The sequence below is a fragment of the Oncorhynchus tshawytscha genome, linkage group LG06 (assembly GCF_018296145.1).
Source record: "Oncorhynchus tshawytscha isolate Ot180627B linkage group LG06, Otsh_v2.0, whole genome shotgun sequence".
Classification (NCBI taxonomy): Eukaryota; Metazoa; Chordata; class Actinopteri; order Salmoniformes; family Salmonidae; genus Oncorhynchus; species Oncorhynchus tshawytscha.
In genome coordinates this window covers 26,375,324-26,395,043 of record NC_056434.1, presented here as the reverse complement: position 1 = coordinate 26,395,043, position 19,720 = coordinate 26,375,324, and the positions used below count along the sequence as shown (strand labels likewise).

At 42.7% G+C, this 19,720-nt stretch overlaps 1 protein-coding gene across 1 annotated transcript in view; it reads left to right on the top strand.

Annotated features, from left to right (window-relative positions):
• Positions 1–194: 194 nt before the first annotated feature.
• The window catches only part of LOC112253456 (laminin subunit beta-1-like), a 42,635-nt gene continuing 23,109 nt past the window's right edge, over positions 195–19,720 (top strand). Inside the window, exons 1-5 of the mRNA XM_024425428.2 lie at positions 195–240; positions 1,401–1,527; positions 2,741–2,880; positions 3,110–3,209; positions 4,220–4,382. Coding sequence (XP_024281196.1) covers positions 2,780–2,880; positions 3,110–3,209; positions 4,220–4,382 — 364 coding nt within the window. The 5' untranslated portion in view covers positions 195–240; positions 1,401–1,527; positions 2,741–2,779. The remainder of the gene's footprint in view (positions 241–1,400; positions 1,528–2,740; positions 2,881–3,109; positions 3,210–4,219; positions 4,383–19,720) is intronic.

Genomic DNA, 19,720 nt, shown 5'->3' with positions numbered 1-19,720 from the left:
TGAGCCCTAGGACCATGCCTCCGGACTACCTGGCACGATGACTCCTTACTGTCCCCGGTCCACCTGGCCGTGATGCTGCTCCAGTTTCAACTGTTCTGCCTGTGGCTATGGGACCCTGACCTGTTCACCGGACGTGCTAGCTGTCCCAGACCTGCTGTTTTCAACTCTCTAGAGACAGCAGGAGCGGAGAGATACTCTCAATGATCGGCTATGAAAAGCCAACTGACATTTACTCCTGAGGTACTGACTTGTTGCACCCTCGACACCTACTGTGATCATTATTATTTGACCATGCTGGTCATTTATGAACATTTGGACATCTTGGCCGTGTTCTGTTATAATCTCCACCTGACACAGCCAAAAGAGGACTGGCTCATATCCCCCTCATATCCTGGTTCCTCTCTAGGTTTCTTCCTAGGTTTTGGCCTTTCTAGGGAGTTTTTCCTAGCCACTGTGCTTCTACACCTGCATTGCTTGCTGTTTGGGGTTTTAGGCTGGGTTTCTGTACAGCACTTTGAGATATCAGCTGATGTACGAAGGGCTATATAAATAAATTGGATTTGATGTAAGAAGGGCTATATAAATAAATTGGATTTGATCAGGAACATTTCAGCAGAGAAATCTCATGCACTGTTTACTGCAAAACTAAACCCACCCACACAAAGAAGCTCTTTTACAGACTGCAGTTTTCCATAATACGCACGCACGCATGCACACGCACACACACACACACACACACACACAGACACACACACACACACACACACACACACACACACACACACACACACACACACACACACACACACACACACACACACACACACACACACACACACACACACACACGCAGTGAGACAGTGAGGCAGTGCATGTACCACCAAGGTGTATGGCATCAAATCAGCGTGCGAGATGGCGCTGTCGAGCAAGATGAAACATCATTGAGCAAGCAAACACTGAGTCAAGAGCGCAGAGGATAGCTAGTTAGCTAGTTATCTATCTAATGTTTACCCACATATAAAAGTTCCCAGTATCTTTGGTTTAACCAAGATTATTGTAGCTACCTAGCTAAGTCAACAAGGGGTTAGTAGAGAAGGAGGGATTGGAAGACTAGCATAACTGGGAGGGAGTGGTGGAGGAGGGAGAGGCAGGGGGAGAACAGACAGGGAAGGCCCTCACTGGGGAAGAGGCCCTTGATTGAGACGGGCTGAGAGGGAGCCGTGAGAGATCAAAATCCGAACTAAACAGCCAACATTGTAAAGGTCTAATTGCAGACTTTGAGATACAGTCTATTTGAAATACACATTTGATTACTTTTACTCAGGCATTTTTGTTGCAGTTACAATATACGAGAATGATCTCCAACCATCTTCTCTCTCTCCATCTCTGTCTCCATGCAGGCCCACTTGTAGTATGTGGTGGGGAAGTTGTTCTCTGCTTGTCTCACAGAAATAGGAGGTACAGGAGTCCACTCTGTTCCATGTACCCTGGCTCTACTACGCACATCACTCTGGGAACTTTCTGCAGGTAACCATGATTTCTATCAATCACCCCGTAACTTAGTCATTAGTGGTATTGAGAGTTCCTCTAATTGCTTTGACGCTGTATGGAGGCATAGTTATTATGACATTTATCAAGCAGAGAGGATGACATGTTATTGACTTTGTCCAACCGTTGTTTATTTGGTTAGAAATATGGTTCTATACAGAGGATGGACCAATACTGAATGTGTAGAAGTAGGTTAGGTAAGGGATGAAGTGAAAACCTACAGGAGGATAGCTCTCTACGACGAGGGTTGGGCATTAAATGACAGCAAGCTGTTGAATACTGAACCATACTGACTGACGAGTGACATGGATTGGTACAGCTCGCCTCAATCCGGCATATTATGTTATCACTTATTTGGCTAAATTATTATCCATAGTTGCTTTTGATACAGCAGCAGTCTGTTACCTTGAATGCAACACTAACATGTTAAAACATGTCAACTCCAAATTAACTCTGTCTATGACATTTCCTGACATCATATTTTTACTGTCTCTCACTGCAGTTGTTTTCGAGGAGACAGATCAGGGTGTGTGTAGAAAACATGTCTGACAAGGTCTAGTCTAGTTCATTGCCCTGGACCACTACACCTTTGAGGCAGAGGATGCCGAGTTTGGACCTGTCTGTCACCTTTGACCTTGACATAACTTTCTTCCAAGGATTTTGGGGTCATGGGTGTTCCCTAACTCATCTTGTTCATTACACAAATCAGCAAATATGTTTCCCTCCACCTTTCACAGGGAAGTCCTGACCAAGGGTATCAAACTCCAATGTCTATGAACCTGTTGTGTTGGCGTAGTTACCGGACCTGTCACAACTTCCGCCGAAGTCGGCTCCTCCCCTTGTTCAGGCGTCGTTTGGCGGTCAACATCACCGGCTTTCTAGCCATCGCCGCTCCATATTTCATGTATCCATTTGTTTTGTCTTGTTCCCTACACACCTGGTTTTCATTCCCCAATCAATCTACATGTATTTATTCCTCTGTTCCCCATCATGTCTTTGTGTAAAATTGTTTGTGTTATGTGTGTATTGTTGACGCGCCAGACTGACTTGTTTTTTCCGTGTTATTTTTCCCGAAGATGTTTATTGTTAAACATAATTCTTGTGACTGTTTTGCGTGTTTTGCACTTTTGCCTACATAAAGTGTGCGCCTGTTCACAAATCTCTGCTCTCCTGCACCTGACGTCGCTACCAGTATGCACACATATGACAGGACCAGTGGGAGGAGGTGTCGATGACAGTGATGCGTCCCAGTGTGATCTTAACAAACAGCCGCTGTGCCAACACCATGCCTGATGATGACAACCAAATGATATTCTTCCACCCTGGATCACAGTAAACACACACCTAGTTTCTCTCTGTGTATGTCTGTTGTGTGTGAGAGAGTGAGTAATGCAAGTGTGTGCATGTGTGTGTGTAGTATGTGATGTATGTTTTGTGTATATGATTCCACTCTGAGACTGTATACACCCTGTAATTATGCCTGTTTTTGTTTGCACACCCTCTTCTTGTGTGTGATTTAGTGTAGTGTTTTGTGACATCCATCTCTCTCTCGTCTGCTCAGATATCCCAAGACCAGCATTGAGGCAGGAATGGACTACACTGTTCGTCTGAGCTTGCCCCTCTACTCTGATGTCCAGTCCCCATACACACTCATCGACTTGGTTAGTTCCCAGAAGGGCTGAACGATATGGGGAAATAATTTAATTGAGATTTTTGTACCAAATATTGTGATTGCGATTTTACTTGTGATTACAGATCAAAGCATTTTGTTCAACTGTTGGAATCATAGAAATGGAATGATTATTATGATTTTATAGTTGGAATAGAGTGGGCACTTGGAATGCAGTTTTGTGACAAGGAATGAAAAAGTAAGGGAGGGGATGGTTGTGACAGAGTAGGAGCCAAAGTGTTGGTCAGTGTTTCCCATGGGACCCTAATTAGATTGAAATAGATGGGTATATTCAGACAAAGATTTTAGAATATTCTCTCTGATTAAGAACAAGCTGTTGCACAAACAATGCTGATTTACTCCACCACTGTTAATGGCCTGTATTAGAGCAAACGTTTGGTTACAAGTTTTGTCCTATCTCTGTGGATTAGCTAGCTAGCGATTACTATTAAGGGCTAACCCACATCTTTTAGGCACATTTGCTGCTTGCTAAAATCAACTAACTAGCATTCTTCCGAGAGCAAGTTACACAAACAAATAGTATAGTACAGAAAACAGATTTATATGAAGAAGAAAAGTGGAAAGCTGCACTGTTCTTGTTTGGAAAAATGTGTTGACTGCTTGCTGTTTAGTCAGTGCATGCAGAATGAATCTCAAGCATGAGGAAGTACCTGCTTGAGTGACAGGGCCTGGTGTATGTGGGATTGGAAAGTGACCAATGGAGGAGAGATGGAGAGAGAACTCCGTCAACTCAAGCAATAAATCAAAAGTTTAAAAAAGGGCATTACAGATGGCTAAGTGGCGTTTCAAAATATGGCATCCTCTTGCGATATGGATATTGCAAATGCCAATATTGCAATTTTGAGTAGTCGTGCTGTTCTAGTTCCCACACACACACACACACACACACACACACTGTTAAACACTTAGACACAACTGAGACTTTTGTAAATATCATGCATTGTGCTGATTGTGCTGAATGTGCTGATGCCCCACTGTAAGAACCTGGAGATCTTCACTGGTTTTGAGGGAGGTGAAGTGGCCACCAACAGTGCCTGGGATACATTCCAGCATTACCGCTGTCTGGAGAACAACCAGAGCGTGGTCAAGATCGCCTCCACTGACATCTTTACCGTTTCAGCTCTGCTGCACCCGGGATCTAAAGGTATGGCACCACACTCACAACAGTCATGTATTACTGCTTAAATATCATTAAACATACTTGTGCAGAGCATTTCCCTTTTCCACATTTTGTTATGTTACAGCCTTATTCTAAAATGAATTTAATTATATTTTCCTTAGCAATCTACAAACAATAACCCATAAAGACAAAACAAAAACAGGTTTTTATTAATGTTTGCAAATGTATACAAAAACAACAGAAATCACTCATTTACATAAATATTCAGACCATTTGCTATGAGACTCGAAATTGAGCTTCGGTGCATCTTGTTTACATTCATCATCCTTGAGATATTTCTACAACTTGATTTGAGTCCACCTGTGGTAAATTCAATTGATTGGACATGATTTGGAAAGGCACACACTTGTCTATATAAGGTCCCACAGTTGACAGAACCCGACCGGCACTCTGACAGAGCTTCAGAGTTTCTCTGTGGAGATGGAGAACCTTCCAGAAGGACATCCATCTCTGCAGCACTCCATCAATCAGGCCATTATGATAGAGTGGCCAGACAGAAGCCAGTCCTCAGTGAAAGGGACATGATAGCCCGCTTGGAGTGTGCCAAAGGCACTTAAAGGACTCTCAAACCAAGAGAAACAAGATTCTCTGGTCTGATGAAACCAAGATTGACCTCTTTGGCCTGAATGTCAAGCGTCATGTCTGGAGTAAACCTGTCACCATCCCTACGGTGAAGCATAGTGGTAGAAGCATCATGCTGTGGGGATGTTTTTCAGCGGTAGGGGCTGGGAGACTAGTCAGGATGAACGGAAAGATGAACTGAGCAAAGTATGAAGTTGATGAAAACTTACTCCAGAGTGCTCAGAACCTCAGACTGGAGCGAAGGTTCACCTTCCAACAGGACAACTACCTTAAGCACACAGCCAAGAAAACTCAGGAGTGGCTTCGGGACAAGTCTCTGAATGTCCTTGAGTGGCCCAGCCAGAGCCCGGAATTGAACCTAATCGAACATCTCTGGAAAGACCTGAAAATAGCTGTGCAGCGACTCTCCCCATCCAACCTGACAGAGCTTGAGAGGATCTGCGGAGAAGAAGGGGAGAAACTCCCCAAATACAGGTGTGCCAAGCTTGTAGCATCATTCCCAAGAGGACTTGAGGCTGTAATCGCTGCCAAAGGTGCTTCAACAAAGTACTGAGTAAAGGGTATGAATACTTATGTTAATGTGATATTTCAGTTTTTTATTTTTAACAAATGTGAAAAATGTATAAAAACGTATTTTTGCTTTGTCATTATGGGGTATTGTGTGTATGAGGAATGAGGATGAGGAAACAAAAACATATCAAGCCATTTCAGAACAAGCCTCAAATGTAACAAAATGTGGAAAAGGTCAAGGGGCCTGAATACTTCTCAAATGCACTGTATGCTCTTTTATGTGTTTTGTAACTAAAGGTCGAAGTAATGTTTCTTATGGCTCCATAATACTGACGAATGGTGTGAATTGTACACATAAACTCAATCCCACATAGTGACATCGGTACAAACATGCAAAAGCCCTGTGCCATTTTATTTGACTTTTTCCGTTTCTCTCTCTAAAACCCCATCGGAGGAGAGGACCCAAGGTTCCTGCCCTCAGACCTCCAATGAGTTTTGAGAAGGATATGAATAGAGAGGAATTGAGAAGTTAGGCCGAGATTAATTGGGACAGAGCTCCAGTCATTGCTCTGTCCTTAAATCAAATCTAATTTTATTTGTAACATGATTCGTAAACAACAGGTGTAGACTAATAGTGAAATGCAGAGAGAAAGAGAAGAGAGAAAAAAAATAGAAAAGTAAAACACGTAATAATGGGGGTGTTTATACACTCTTAACTTGGCTATATACACAAGGTACCTGAAAAAGGAAAGCAATTATTGTAGAACCAACGTTTTGAGCTGTGGTATATATGGTATATATGGTATACAGTGGGGCAAAAAAGTATTTAGTCAGCCACCAATTGTGCAAGTTCTCCCACTTAAAAAGATGAGAGAGGCCTGTAATTTTCATCATAGGTACACTTCAACTATGACAGACAAAATGAGAAAAAAAAATACAGAAAATCACATTGTAGGATTTTTAATGAATTTATTAGCAAATTATGGTGGAAAATAAGTATTTGGTCAATAACAAAAGTTTATCTCAATACTTTGTTATATACCCTTTGTTGGCCATGACAGAGGTCAAACGTTTTCTGTAAGTCTTCACAAGGTTTTCACACACTGTTGCTGGAATTTTGGCCCATTCCTCCATGCATATCTCCTCTAGAGCAGTGATGTTGGACCTGGTTAATGACCTGAAGAGAGCTGGGACCACAGTCTCAAAGAAAACCATGAGTAACACACTACGCCGTCATGGATTAAAATCCTGCAGCGCACGCAAGGTCCCCCTGCTCAAGCCAGCACATGTCCAGGCCCGTCTGAAGTTTGCCAATGACCACCTGGATGATCCAGAGGAGGAATGGGAGAAGGTCATGTGGTCTGATGAGACAAAAATATTGCTTTTTGGTCTAAACTCCACTCGCCGAGTTTGGAAGAAGAAGAAGGATGAGTACAACAGTTACATAATAATCAGATTTCACTCACTACTACACTCACTCTGACGTCATTTCCGGCCACAACTTGCAGACTTGTTTTCGAGTTGCTGTGTGTTTTGTTGCCAACCTATTTTGCTACCTGACAACTTTACGGTTTTTACTTTTGAATTACCGTTTATATTTTTGTTTTTCTTCCTCAACTTTTTCACTCCGGACGCTTTATCTGGACACGATTCGTCAGGACCTCCAACAGCCGAAGCTAAGTAGTAACATTAACATGATGCCTTCTAATTTCAGTCGCTGTACTCGCCTTACGGCGAGGATAGCTGTGCTACAAGCCCAGCTTCAGACGCAATCGTTAGGCAAGGGTAATTTCAGTGTAGGAAAGGATGAAACCGCGTCTGTGCTACCAGTAAGTACAGATAGTAGTATAAATCCCCTGGCACAGTCCCCGCAGCCGGACAACTTTCTCACGGTTTCTGGAAGGAAATACTGTAGGAACGCTCAACCGGTGTCGCTCATTCAGCTGACAGAAACTTTCAACCGGTTTTCCCCATTAAGCAGGGAATCGGAGTCAGAGGCCGAGTCTTCTCTGGTCTCTACTCCTCCCATTACGGGGTCTGAGACGCCAAAGCTTCCCACCATTAGCTCTGACAAATTGATAACTCTAGTCATTGGCGACTCCATTACCCGCAGTATTAGACTTAAAACTAATCATCCAGCGATCATACACTGTTTACAGGGCTACCGACGTTAAGGCTAATCTGAAGATGGTGCTGGCTAAAGCTAAAACTGGCGAGTGTAGAGAGTATAGAGATATTGTTATCCACGTCGGCACCAACGATGTTAAGATGAAACAGTCAGAGATCACCAAGCGCAACATAGCTTCTGCGTGTAAATCAGCTAGAAAGATGTGTCGGCATCGAGTAATTGTCTCTGGCCCCCTCCCAGTTAGGGGGAGTGATGAGCTCTACAGCAGAGTCTCACAACTCAATCGCTGGTTGAAAACTGTTTTTTGCCCATCCCAAAAGATAGAATTTGTAGATAATTGGCCCTCTTTCTGGGACTCACCCACAAACAGGACCAAGCCTGACCTGCTGAGGAGTGACGGACTCCATCCTAGCTGGAGGGGTGCTCTCATCTTATCTACCAACATAGACAGGGCTCTAACTCCTCTAGCTCCACACTGAAATAGGGTGCAGGCCAGGCAGCAGGATGTTAGCCAGCCTGCCAGCATAGTGGAGTCTGCCACTAGCACAGTCAGTGTAGTCAGCTCCGCTATCACCATTGAGACTGTGTCTATGCCTCGACCTAGGTTGGGCAAAACTAAACATGGCGGTGTTCGCCTTAGCAATCTCACTAGGATAAAGACCTCCTCCATTCCTGTCATTATTGAAAGAGATCATGATACCTCACATCTCAAAATAGGGCTACTTAATGTTAGATCCCTTACTTCAAAGGCAATTATAGTCAATGAACTAATCACTGATCATAATCTTGATGTGATTGGCCTGACTGAAACATGGCTTAAGCCTGATGAATTTACTGTGTTAAATGAGGCCTCACCTCCTGGCTACACTAGTGACCATATCCCCCGTGCATCCCGCAAAGGCGGAGGTGTTGCTAACGTTTACGATAGCAAATTTCAATTTACAAAAACAAAAATGACGTTTTCGTCTTTTGAGCTTCTAGTCATGACATCTATGCAGCCTACTCAATCACTTTTTATAGCTACTGTTTACAGGCCTCCTGGGCCATATACAGCGTTCCTCACTGAGTTCCCTGAATTCCTATCGGACCTTGTAGTCACAGCAGATAATATTCTAATCTTTGGTGACTTTAATATTCACATGGAAAAGTCCACAGACCCACTCCAAAAGGCTTTCGGAGCCATCATCGACTCAGTGGGTTTTGTCCAACATGTCTCTGGACCCACTCACTGTCACAGTCATACGCTGGACCTAGTTTTGTCCCATGGAATAAATGTTGTGGATCTTAATGTTTTTCCTCATAATCCTGGACTATCGGACCACCATTTTATTCCATTTGCAATTGCAACAAATAATCTGCTCAGACCCCAACCAAGGAACATCAAAAGTCGTGCTATAAATTCACAGACAACACAAAGATTCCTTGATGTCCTTCCAGATTCCCTCTGTCTACCCAAGGATGCCAGAGGACAAAAATCAGTTAACCACCTAACTGAGGAACTCAATTTAACCTTGCGCAATACCCTAGATGCAGTTGCACCCCTAAAAACTAAAAACATTTCTCATAAGAATCTAGCTCCCTGGTACACAGAAAATACCCGAGCTCTGAAGCAAGCTTCCAGAAAATTGGAACGGAAATGGCGCCACACCAAACTGGAAGTCTTCCGACTAGCTTGGAAAGACAGTACCGTGCAGTACCGAAGAGCCCTTACTGCTGCTCGATCATCCTATTTTTCTAACTTAATTGAGGAAAATAAGAACAATCCGAAATTCCTTTTTGATACTGTCGCAAAGCTAACTAAAAAGCAGCATTCCCCAAGAGAGGATGACTTTCACTTTAGCAGTGATAAATTCATGAACTTCTTTGAGGAAAAGATTATGATTATTAGAAAGCAAATTACGGACTCCTCTTTAAATCTGCGTATTCCTTCAAAGCTCAGTTGTCCTGAGTCTGCACAACTCTGCCAGGACCTAGGATCAAGAGAGACGCTCAAGTGTTTTAGTACTATATCTCTTGACACAATGATGAAAATAATCATGGCCTCTAAACCTTCAAGCTGCATACTGGACCCTATTCCAACTAAACTAGTGAAAGAGCTGCTTCCTGTGCTTGGCCCTCCTATGTTGAACATAATAAACGGCTCTCTATCCACCGGATGTGTACCAAACTCACTAAAAGTGGCAGTAATAAAGCCTCTCTTGAAAAAGCCAAACCTTGACCCAGAAAATATAAAAAACTATCGGCCTATATAGAATCTTCCATTCCTCTCAAAAATTGTAGAAAAGGCTGTTGCGCAGCAACTCACTGCCTTCCTGAAGACAAACAATGTATACGAAATGCTTCAGTCTGGTTTTAGACCCCATCATAGCACTGAGACGGCACTTGTGAAGGTGGTAAATGACATTTTAATGGCATCGGACTGAGGCTCTGCATCTGTCCTCGTGCTCCTAGACCTTAGTGCTGCTTTTGATACCATCGATCACCACATTCTTTTGGAGAGATTGGAAACCCAAATTGGTCTACACGGACAAGTTCTGGCCTGGTTTAGATCTTATCTGTCGGAAAGATATCAGTTTGTCTCTGTGAATGCTTTGTCCTCTGACAAATCAACTGTAAATTCCGGTGTTCCTCAAGGTTCCGTTTTAGGACCACTATTGTTTTCACTATATATTTTACCTCTTGGGGATGTTATTCGAAAACATAATGTTAACTTTCACTGCTATGCAGATGACACACAGCTGTACATTTCAATGAAACATGGTGAAGCCCCAAAATTGCCCTTGCTAGAAGCATGTGTTTCAGACATAAGGAAGTGGATGGCTGCAAACTTTCTACTTTTAAACTCGGACAAAACAGAGATGCTTGTTCTAGGTCCCAAGAAACAAAGAGATCTTCTGTTGAATCTGACAATTAATCTTAATGGTTGTACAGTCGTCTCAAATAAAACTGTGAAGGACCTCGGCGTTACTCTGGACCCTGATCCCTCTTTTGAAGAAAATATCAAGACCATTTCAAGGACAGCTTTTTTCCATCTACGTAACATTGCAAAAATCAGAAACTTTCTGTCCAAAAATGATGCAGAAAAATGAAGCCATGCTTTTGTCACTTCTAGATTAGACTACTGCAATGCTCTACTTTCCGGCTACCCGGATAAAGCACTAAATAAACTTCAGTTAGTGCTAAATACGGCTGCTAGAATCCTGACTAGAACCCAAAAATTTTATCATATTACTCCAGTGCTAGCCTCTCTACACTGGCTTCCTGTCAAAGCAAGGGCTGATTTCAAGGTTTTACTGCTAACCTACAAAGCATTACATGGGATTGCTCCTACCTATCTCTCTGATTTGGTCCTGCCATACATACCTACACGTACGCTACGGTCACAAGACGCAGGCCTCCTAATTGTCCCTAGAATTTCTAAGCAAACAGCTGGAGGCAGGGCTTTCTCCTATAGAGCTCCATTTTTATGGAACGGTCTGCCTACCCATGTCAGAGACGCAAACTCGGTCTCAACCTTTAAGTCTTTACTGAAGACTCATCTCTTCAGTGGGTCATATGATTGAGTGTAGTCTGGCCCAGGAGTGGGAAGGTGAACGGAAAGGCTCTGGAGCAACGAACCGCCCTTGCTGTCTCTGCCTGGCCGGTTCCCCTCTTTCCACTGGGATTCTCTGCCTCTAACCCTATTACAGGGGCTGTGTCACTGGCTTACTGGGGCTCTCTCATGCCGTCCCTGGAAGGGGTGCGTCACCTGAGTGGGTTGATTCACTGATGTGGTCATACTGTCTGGGTTGGCGCCCCCCCTTGGGTTGTGCCATGGCGGAGATCTTTGTGGGCTATACTCAGCCTTGTCTCAGGATGGTAAGTTGGTGGTTGAAGATATCCCTCTAGTGGTGTGGGAGCTGTGCTTTGGCAAAGTGGATGGGGTTATATCCTTCCTGTTTGGCCCTGTCCGGGGGTGTCCTCGGATGGGGCCACAGTGTCTCCTGACCCCTCCTGTCTCAGCCTCCAGTATTTATGCTGCAGTAGTTTATGTGTCGGGGGGCTAGGGTCAGTTTGTTATATCTGGAGTACCTCTCCTGTCCTATTCGGTGTCCTGTGTGAATCTAAGTGTGTGTTCTCTAATTCTCTCTTTCTCTCTTTCTTTCTCTCTCTCGGAGGACCTGAGCACTAGGACCATGCCCCAGGACTACCTGACATGATGGCTCCTTGCTGTCCCCAGTCCACCTGACCATGCTACTGCTCCAGTTTCAACTGTTCTGCCTTATTATTATTCGACCATGCTGGTCATTTATGAACATTTGAACATCTTGGCCATGTTCTGTTATAATCTCCACCCGGCACAGCCAGAAGAGGACTGGCCACCCCACATAGCCTGGTTCCTCGCTAGGTTTTTTCCTAGGTTTTGGCCTTTCTAGGGAGTTTTTCCTAGCCACCGTGCTTCTACACCTGCATTGCTTGCTGTTTGGGGTTTTAGGCTGGGTTTCTGTACATCACTTTGAGATATCAGCTGATGTACGAAGGGCTATATATATATTTTTGATTTGATTTGATTTGATTTACAACCCCAAGAATACCATCCCAACCGTGAAGCATGGAGGTGGAAACATCATTCTTTGGGGATGCTTTTCTGCAAAGGGGACAGGACGACTGCACCGTATTGAGGGGAGGATGGATGGGGCCATGTATCGCGAGATCTTTGCCAACAACCTCCTTCCCTCAGTAAGAGCATTGAAGATGGGTCGTGGCTGGGTCTTCCAGCATGACAACGACCTGAAACACACAGCCAAGGCAACTAAGGAGTGGCTCCGTAAGAAGCATCTCAAGGTCCTGGAGTGGCCTAGCCAGTCTCCAGAGCTGAACCCAATAGAACATCTTTGGAGGGAGCTGAAAGTCCGTATTGCCCAGCGACAGCCCCGAAACATGAAGGATCTGGAGAAGGTCTGTATGGAGGAGTGAGCCAAAATCCCTGCTGCAGTGTGTGCAAACCTGGTCAAGAACTACAGGAAACGTATGATCTCTGTAATTGCAAACAAAGGTTTTTGTACCAAATATTAAGTTCTGCTTTTCTGATGTATCAAATACTTATGTCATGCAATAAAATGCGAATTAATTACATAAAAATCATAGAATGTGATTTTCTGGAATTTTGTTTTAGATTCCGTCTCTCACAGTTGAAGTGTACCTATGATGAAAAATTACAGACCTCTACATGCTTTGTAAGTAGGAAAACCTGCAAAATCAGCAGTGTTTCAAATACTTGTTCTCCCCACTGTATAACATCCCCAAGTGTAAAATAGTAAATAATGGTTACTTCTCAGAAAATATTGAACTGTCAAGAAGAGCAAAACAAGGCTGTCTGCTGTCTACATATCTTTTTATGGCCATCAAAATGAGTGTTATTAAAATCAGATCCAACAAGAACATCAATGGGTTATACATTTCAGGGATTAAATACAAAATTACATATGGTACATACAACAATCTCAGCTCTGCAGGTTTTGCTGCAAAGACAAAATAATTTGATCGTTTGTTCTTGTTTTGCCCCCATGTAGCCTGTTTATGGTCAGAGGTTCAGGAATATATGAGACATGTCTGAGTGCTATCTATCCAAAATGTAATGTGTATAAAGAAACAATATATTTGTTATGTGAACGCTATGTATACAAGTACCATGTATGTAAAATGTATCCAGTATGTAACATAAAAGCTGTAAAAACAAACATTTAAAACAAAGTTACTTTTGTCCTCCGAAGGGGTGGTGGTGAATGGGCTAATAAAAAAATCACAGGACTCAACACCGGACTGCCCAAGGGCAAGCATTTGTTAGTTCGTCCATCAGTCCAGTTAAAGGAAAGGGAAAGGGGTCAGTTGTACAACTGAATGCATTCAACTGAAATGTGTCATCTGCATTTAACCCAACCCCTCTGAATCAGAGAGTTATGGCTGCCATAATCGACATCCACGTCTTCGGGCGGGGAACAGTGGGTTAACTGCCTTGTTCAGGGGCTGAAAAACAGATTTTTTTTTAGCCCACCTTTAATCCCGCCCCCAACAGCCTATATCCAACTGAGAAAAAAAATGTACTCAAACCCAAAGGTGCCAAGACTTGAGAAAATAAGAGTGAAAATTTAACAAAGATGTGACTATTGTTGGTTGACAATTTGATGCTTTCAAATGTACCCTTTGAATGTTTATATTTTTTGATTCAGACATTTTTCTTTTTGATCTGCTGCAATGATGTTCTGCTCGCCCAAAGTCACACTTGCAAGCTCTCAAGTTTGGCCTGTCCACCTGCTCTCTCGACTGGCCTGTCCGCCTGCTCTCTTGACCGTATTCTGCGCTCCCAACTGGTCTGTGCACTCTTGACACTCAGCTGCTCGCAGGACCCATCCTCCTCTCAACTCAGTGTTTGTTTGTTGAATGATGTTTCATCTTGCTCGACAGCTCCATTTAGCATGCAATGGACTACAGAGCCTCATAAAGGTGCAGTGAGGGTGTCGCAGTGACAGACTAGCCAGTCATGAGCGTCAGGATTCCCGTGAAATTTGTCGGAGAGGAGTGAAGTGGAGTGAGGTGCTAAAGAGCTGCCACAGTTTAAGCAAGACAAGGACACAAATTGACTGGAGACCAGGGCCCAGATTTCCAAAACCTTCTTAAGAAACTATTTCTCCTTAACTGCAATTTTTTCCCTCAACTGTAGACTTATGAAGAAACTTATGTAAAGTTGCTATTCTTCAAAAAGTTCTTGCTTCATTTTTTATATTTCTCCTTTAAGCAAAAAGTTAAGAAGGAATTAGATTCTTGAAAATTAAGTTATTGGAATACTTCTTTGAAATGTTATTAATTCCAAGATAGCAAAAACCTTGTCTTGAACTCAGGGCAGCAAGAGAATAAGATAATGAAAGCAATTTAGCATGTTTAAGTCGCTAAAAAACTTAATCTGAAAGTTTCAGTATTGATTATTTTAAACCCAAGAACATGTTTTAGAACAGTAATCTCCGTAGGAAATATGCTAACATAATTGCCATTGCTAGCTAGATACAGTATAGCTAGATTGGTTGTCTAGTAGCAATCATCTTAAGTAGATATTTAGGAAGTTAGTAAGAAGACACTTGAGAAGTTCTTAAGACAATTATGAAATATTAATATATTGTTGAGAAATTGCACTCACAAACTATCTTATGAATCTCTTCTTCTTCTTAAGAAGCTTCTTAAGTTTTTGCATAAGAAGTGTTTTGTGAATCTGGGCCCTGTTCTGTCTGTGGATTGGAGAGGATCATGCATAAGCCTGTCTGTCTGTATCTCTGTGTGTAAAATTAGACTGTCTACATTGACACACTAGATCTATTTACAGCACATGAAGACATTTAGGGTCATTATTCAAAAATCACCATAGGGACAAACTCATGCAGCAAATTAAATAGGAGTAGAAAATGCAAGAAATGGGCGGGCCCACTCACTCAGAATTCTAACACAGAAAAGGGTTCACGTCACATGGTGCCTTGCAGGCAGAATAATATACAGTAAATGTAATTATGTTGAGTTAGCTCTTGTCTTAATTAAACATTTGCTCATTATTTATAGACAGGTTTTTGGAGAGGGCTGCGAGATTAACTTAATCAGCGTATCATCGTGTCCAGCAATTTGCAGGAAATAATGTAATCAGGTATATGTAAAGCACTACAAATGTAATTCAACAAATCACATTAGATCATCATCACAGGAGAACTGACGGTGGTTTGTCAGGAATATAGTTTGTGTCCTGTAGATGCTGTGATTATGTGATATAACAGGGGTTGGCATATGGCTGGCTGATTGGGAATGTGAAGTACACAGCACAAGGGTAAGAGGAAAGGGGGGCAGGCAGGGCCAAGAAGGGTTACACAGGGTCACCCATCCACTAGTCTAGAAGAATACTCATCTTTACGTAGCAGCAGGAGAAAGAGAAAACTCTCCAGGATTCAGTGGGCCTGCATCTTATTCAAATAGTTTTTATAGGAAGTTTTTATCAATTACATAGAATCTCTGTAACCAGGAGACTCTTGGTCCCAGAGCGCAGCCGAGTCAACTGTTTTTGTCTAGGAAGTCTCAAATGGCCTTGAATGGTCTAATTGCTATGGGCTATACATATTTTTGGTGTAGGCCTATCACATACGTATTTTACTTCAGATATGAAATATGTTTGTAAAGGACATGATTGCCCCTGGCCTCTTGTTCATGCTGGTGTTGAAGCACTCAGCCGGGTGAGCCTCTGAAACCCTACTCCCAGATACTATCAATATTGCATGCAGCGATATAGGACTGGCTTGTCTCTTAAAGGGACAGGGACAAAATGTCTACTGTTGAACTACACACATACAGTAATGGCTGGATGCACACAACTAAGCAGGTAACAATCAATTTAGTGGAAATGATCCATGCTACTGTGTCAAATGACTTCAAAACATGTCAAACGGGTACATTTAGAGAAACATTCTGCATACCTGTCCTTTCTTTAAGGATATAGGTCACAATATCAGATTGATTATAATGGTCATATCTCTGGTATGTCTTGAATCATATGGGAATTGACCCCAATTTCATTAATATGATTGAACTACTACAGTGCCTTCAGAAAGTATTCAGACCCTTTGACTTTTTCCACATTTTGTTATGTTACAGCCTTATTCTAAAACGTATTAAAGCCTCCCCCCCCCCTCATCAATCTACACACAATACCCAATAATGCCAAAGCCAAAACAGGTTTTTTGAATGTTTGCAAATTAAAAACAAAAACATTTAAAAAAAGAATAAACATGTTTTAATTTTATTTTAATAAATCACATTTACATAGGTATTCAGACGCTTTACTCAGTACTTTCTTGAAGCACCATTGGCAGCGATTACAGCATCAAGTCTTCTGGGGTATCACGCTACAAGCTTGGCACACCTTTATTTGGGGAGTTTCTTACATTATTTTCTGCAGATCCTCTCATGCCCTGTCATGTTGGATGGGGACCGTTGCTGCACAGCTATTTTCAGGTCTCTCCAGAGATGTTCGGTCTGGTTCAAGTCCGGGCTCTGGCTGGGCCACTCAAGGACATTCAGAGACTTGTCCAGAAGCCACTCCTGTGTTGTCTTCAAATCAAATCAAATCAAATCAAATTTTTATTTGTCACATACACATGGTTAGCAGATGTTAATGCGAGTGTAGCGAAATGCTTGTGCTTCTAGTTCCGACAATGCAGTAATAACGAGCAAGTAATCTAACTAACAATTCCAAAAAAAAAAAACTACTGTCTTATACACAGTGTAAGGGGATAAAGAATATGTACATAAGGATATATGAATGAGTGATGGTACAGAGCAGCATAGGCAAGATACAGTAGATGATATCGAGTACAGTATATACATATGAGATAAGTATGTAAACCAAGTGGCATAGTTAAAGTGGCTAGTGATACATGTATTACATAAGGATGCAGTCGATGATATAGAGTACAGTATCAACGTATGCATATGAGATGAACAATGTAGGGTAAGTAACATTATATAAGGTAGCATTGTTTAAAGTGGCTAGTGATATATTTACATAATTTCCCATCAATTCCCATGATTAAAGTGGCTGGAGTAGAGTCAGTGTCATTGACAGTGTGTTGGCAGTAGCCACTCAATGTTAGTGGTGGCTGTTTAACAGTCTGATGGCCTTGAGATAGAAGCTGTTTTTCAGTCTCTCGGTCCCAGCTTTGATGCACCTGTACTGACCTCGCCTTCTGGATGACAGCGGGGTGAACAGGCAGTGGCTCGGGTGGTTGATGTCCTTGATGATCTTTATGGCCTTCCTGTAGCATCGGGTGGTGTAGGTGTCCTGGAGGGCAGGTAGTTTGCCCCCGGTGATGCGTTGTGCAGACCTCACTACCCTCTGGAGAGCCTTACGGTTGAGGGCGGTGCAGTTGCCATACCAGGCGGTGATACAGCCCGCCAGGATGCTCTCGATTGTGCATCTGTAGAAGTTTGTGAGTGCTTTTGGTGACAAGCCGAATTTCTTCAGCCTCCTGAGGTTGAAGAGGCGCTGCTGCGCCTTCCTCACGATGCTGTCTGTGTGAGTGGACCAATTCAGTTTGTCTGTGATGTGTATGCCGAGGAACTTAAAACTTGCTACCCTCTCCACTACTGTTCCATCGATGTGGATGGGGGTGTTCCCTCTGCTGTTTCCTGAAGTCCACAATCATCTCCTTAGTTTTGTTGACGTTGAGTGTGAGGTTATTTTCCTGACACCACACTCCGAGGGCCCTCACCTCCTCCCTGTAGGCCGTCTCGTCGTTGTTGGTGATCAAGCCTACCACTGTTGTGTCGTCCGCAAACTTAAGTTTGCGGACGACACAACAGTGTCGTTAAAGTTAAAGTTAAAAAGACATTCTTATTTTCAATGACGGCCAAGGAATTTTTTTTAATTTAACCTTTATTTAACTAGGCAAGTCGGTTAAAAAGACATTCTTATTTTCAATGACGGCCAAGGAACAGTGAGTCAGTCACTGTTCCTTGGCCGTCATTGAAAATAAGAATGTCTTTTTAACTGACTTGCCTAGTTAAATAAAGGTTAAATAAAAAAATATTTATTTTAAAAACAATCAGGCCTTTATGTTAGAGTGGCCAGACGGAAGCCACTCCTCAATAAAAGGCACATAACAGTCTGCTTGCAGTTTGCCAAAAGGCAACTAAAGACAAGATTCTCTGGTCTGATTAAACCAAAATGTAACTCTTTGTTCTGAATGCCAAGCGTCACGTCTGGAGGACACCTGGCACCATCCCTACAGTGAAGCATTGTGGTGGTAGCATCATGCTGTGGGGATGTTATTCAGTGGCAGGGAAAAAAATAACTGCCTTGTTCAGGGGCAGAACGACAGATTTTTTACCTTGTCAGCCCAGGGATTCGATTTAGCAACCTTCCGGTTACTGGCCCAACGCTCTAACCACTAGCCTACTCGGCCACTAGGCTTCCTACCTAGTGAGTGCTGCAGAGATGGTTGTCCTTCTGGAAGGTTCTCCCATCTCCACAGAGGATCTCTAGAGCTCTATCAGAGTGACCATCAGGTTCTTGGTTACCTCCCTGACCAAGGTCCTTCTCCCCCGATTGCTCAGTTTGGCTGGACAGCTCTAGGAAGAGTCTTGGTGGTTCCAAACTTCTTCCATTTAAGAATGATGAAGGCCACTGTGTTCTTGGGGACCTTCAATGCTGCAGACATTTTTTGGTACCCTTCCCCAGATATGTGCCTCGACACAATCCTGTCTCGGAGCTCAACGGACAATTCTTTCAACCTCATGGCTTGGTTTTTGCTCTGACATGAACTGTGTGGGACTTGTGGAACCTTATGTAGACAGGTGTGTGCCTTTCCAAATCATGTCCAATCAATTGAATTTACCACAGGTGGACTCCAATCAAGTTGTAGAAACATCTCAAGGATGATCAATGGGAACAGGATACACCTGAGCTCAATTTCAAGGTATTTCTGTTTTTTTATTTTTAATACATTTGCAAAAAATATCTTAAAACCTGTTTTCGCTTTATTTGGCAAGGTAAGCAATCCCGGATAAAATTAACAAACTTACAAAGAGGTGTAGATATAGGAGAACTATCCGTACCAAACTTTAATTGTATTTCCAGGCACTAGCATTTTGCCCCATCCAAATTGATTGCGACATGATTCATCCTCCCCTTGGATGAGTATAGAGAGAAATATGGTGTCTCCTATTGCCCTGGAAGAGGTGGTTTTTACTGATATATTCCTTAATTTAAAAAAATCTAAACTATGCTTTGGTCCTATTATAGCTCGCACAATTTCTATTTGGTGCAAAATTACACGACTCCAGCCGACGCTTGGCATTGCGCATGGTGATCTTAGGCTTGTGTGCTTCTGCACGGCCATGGAAATCCATTTCATGAAGCTCCCGACAAACAGTTATTGTGCTAACGTTGCTTCCAGAGACAGTTTGGAACTCGGTAGAGCCAATGTTTGTCTATGGAGATTGCATGGCTGTGTGCTCGATTTTATGCAACTGTCAGCAACGGGTGTGGCTGAAATAGCCGGTCCACTAATTTGAA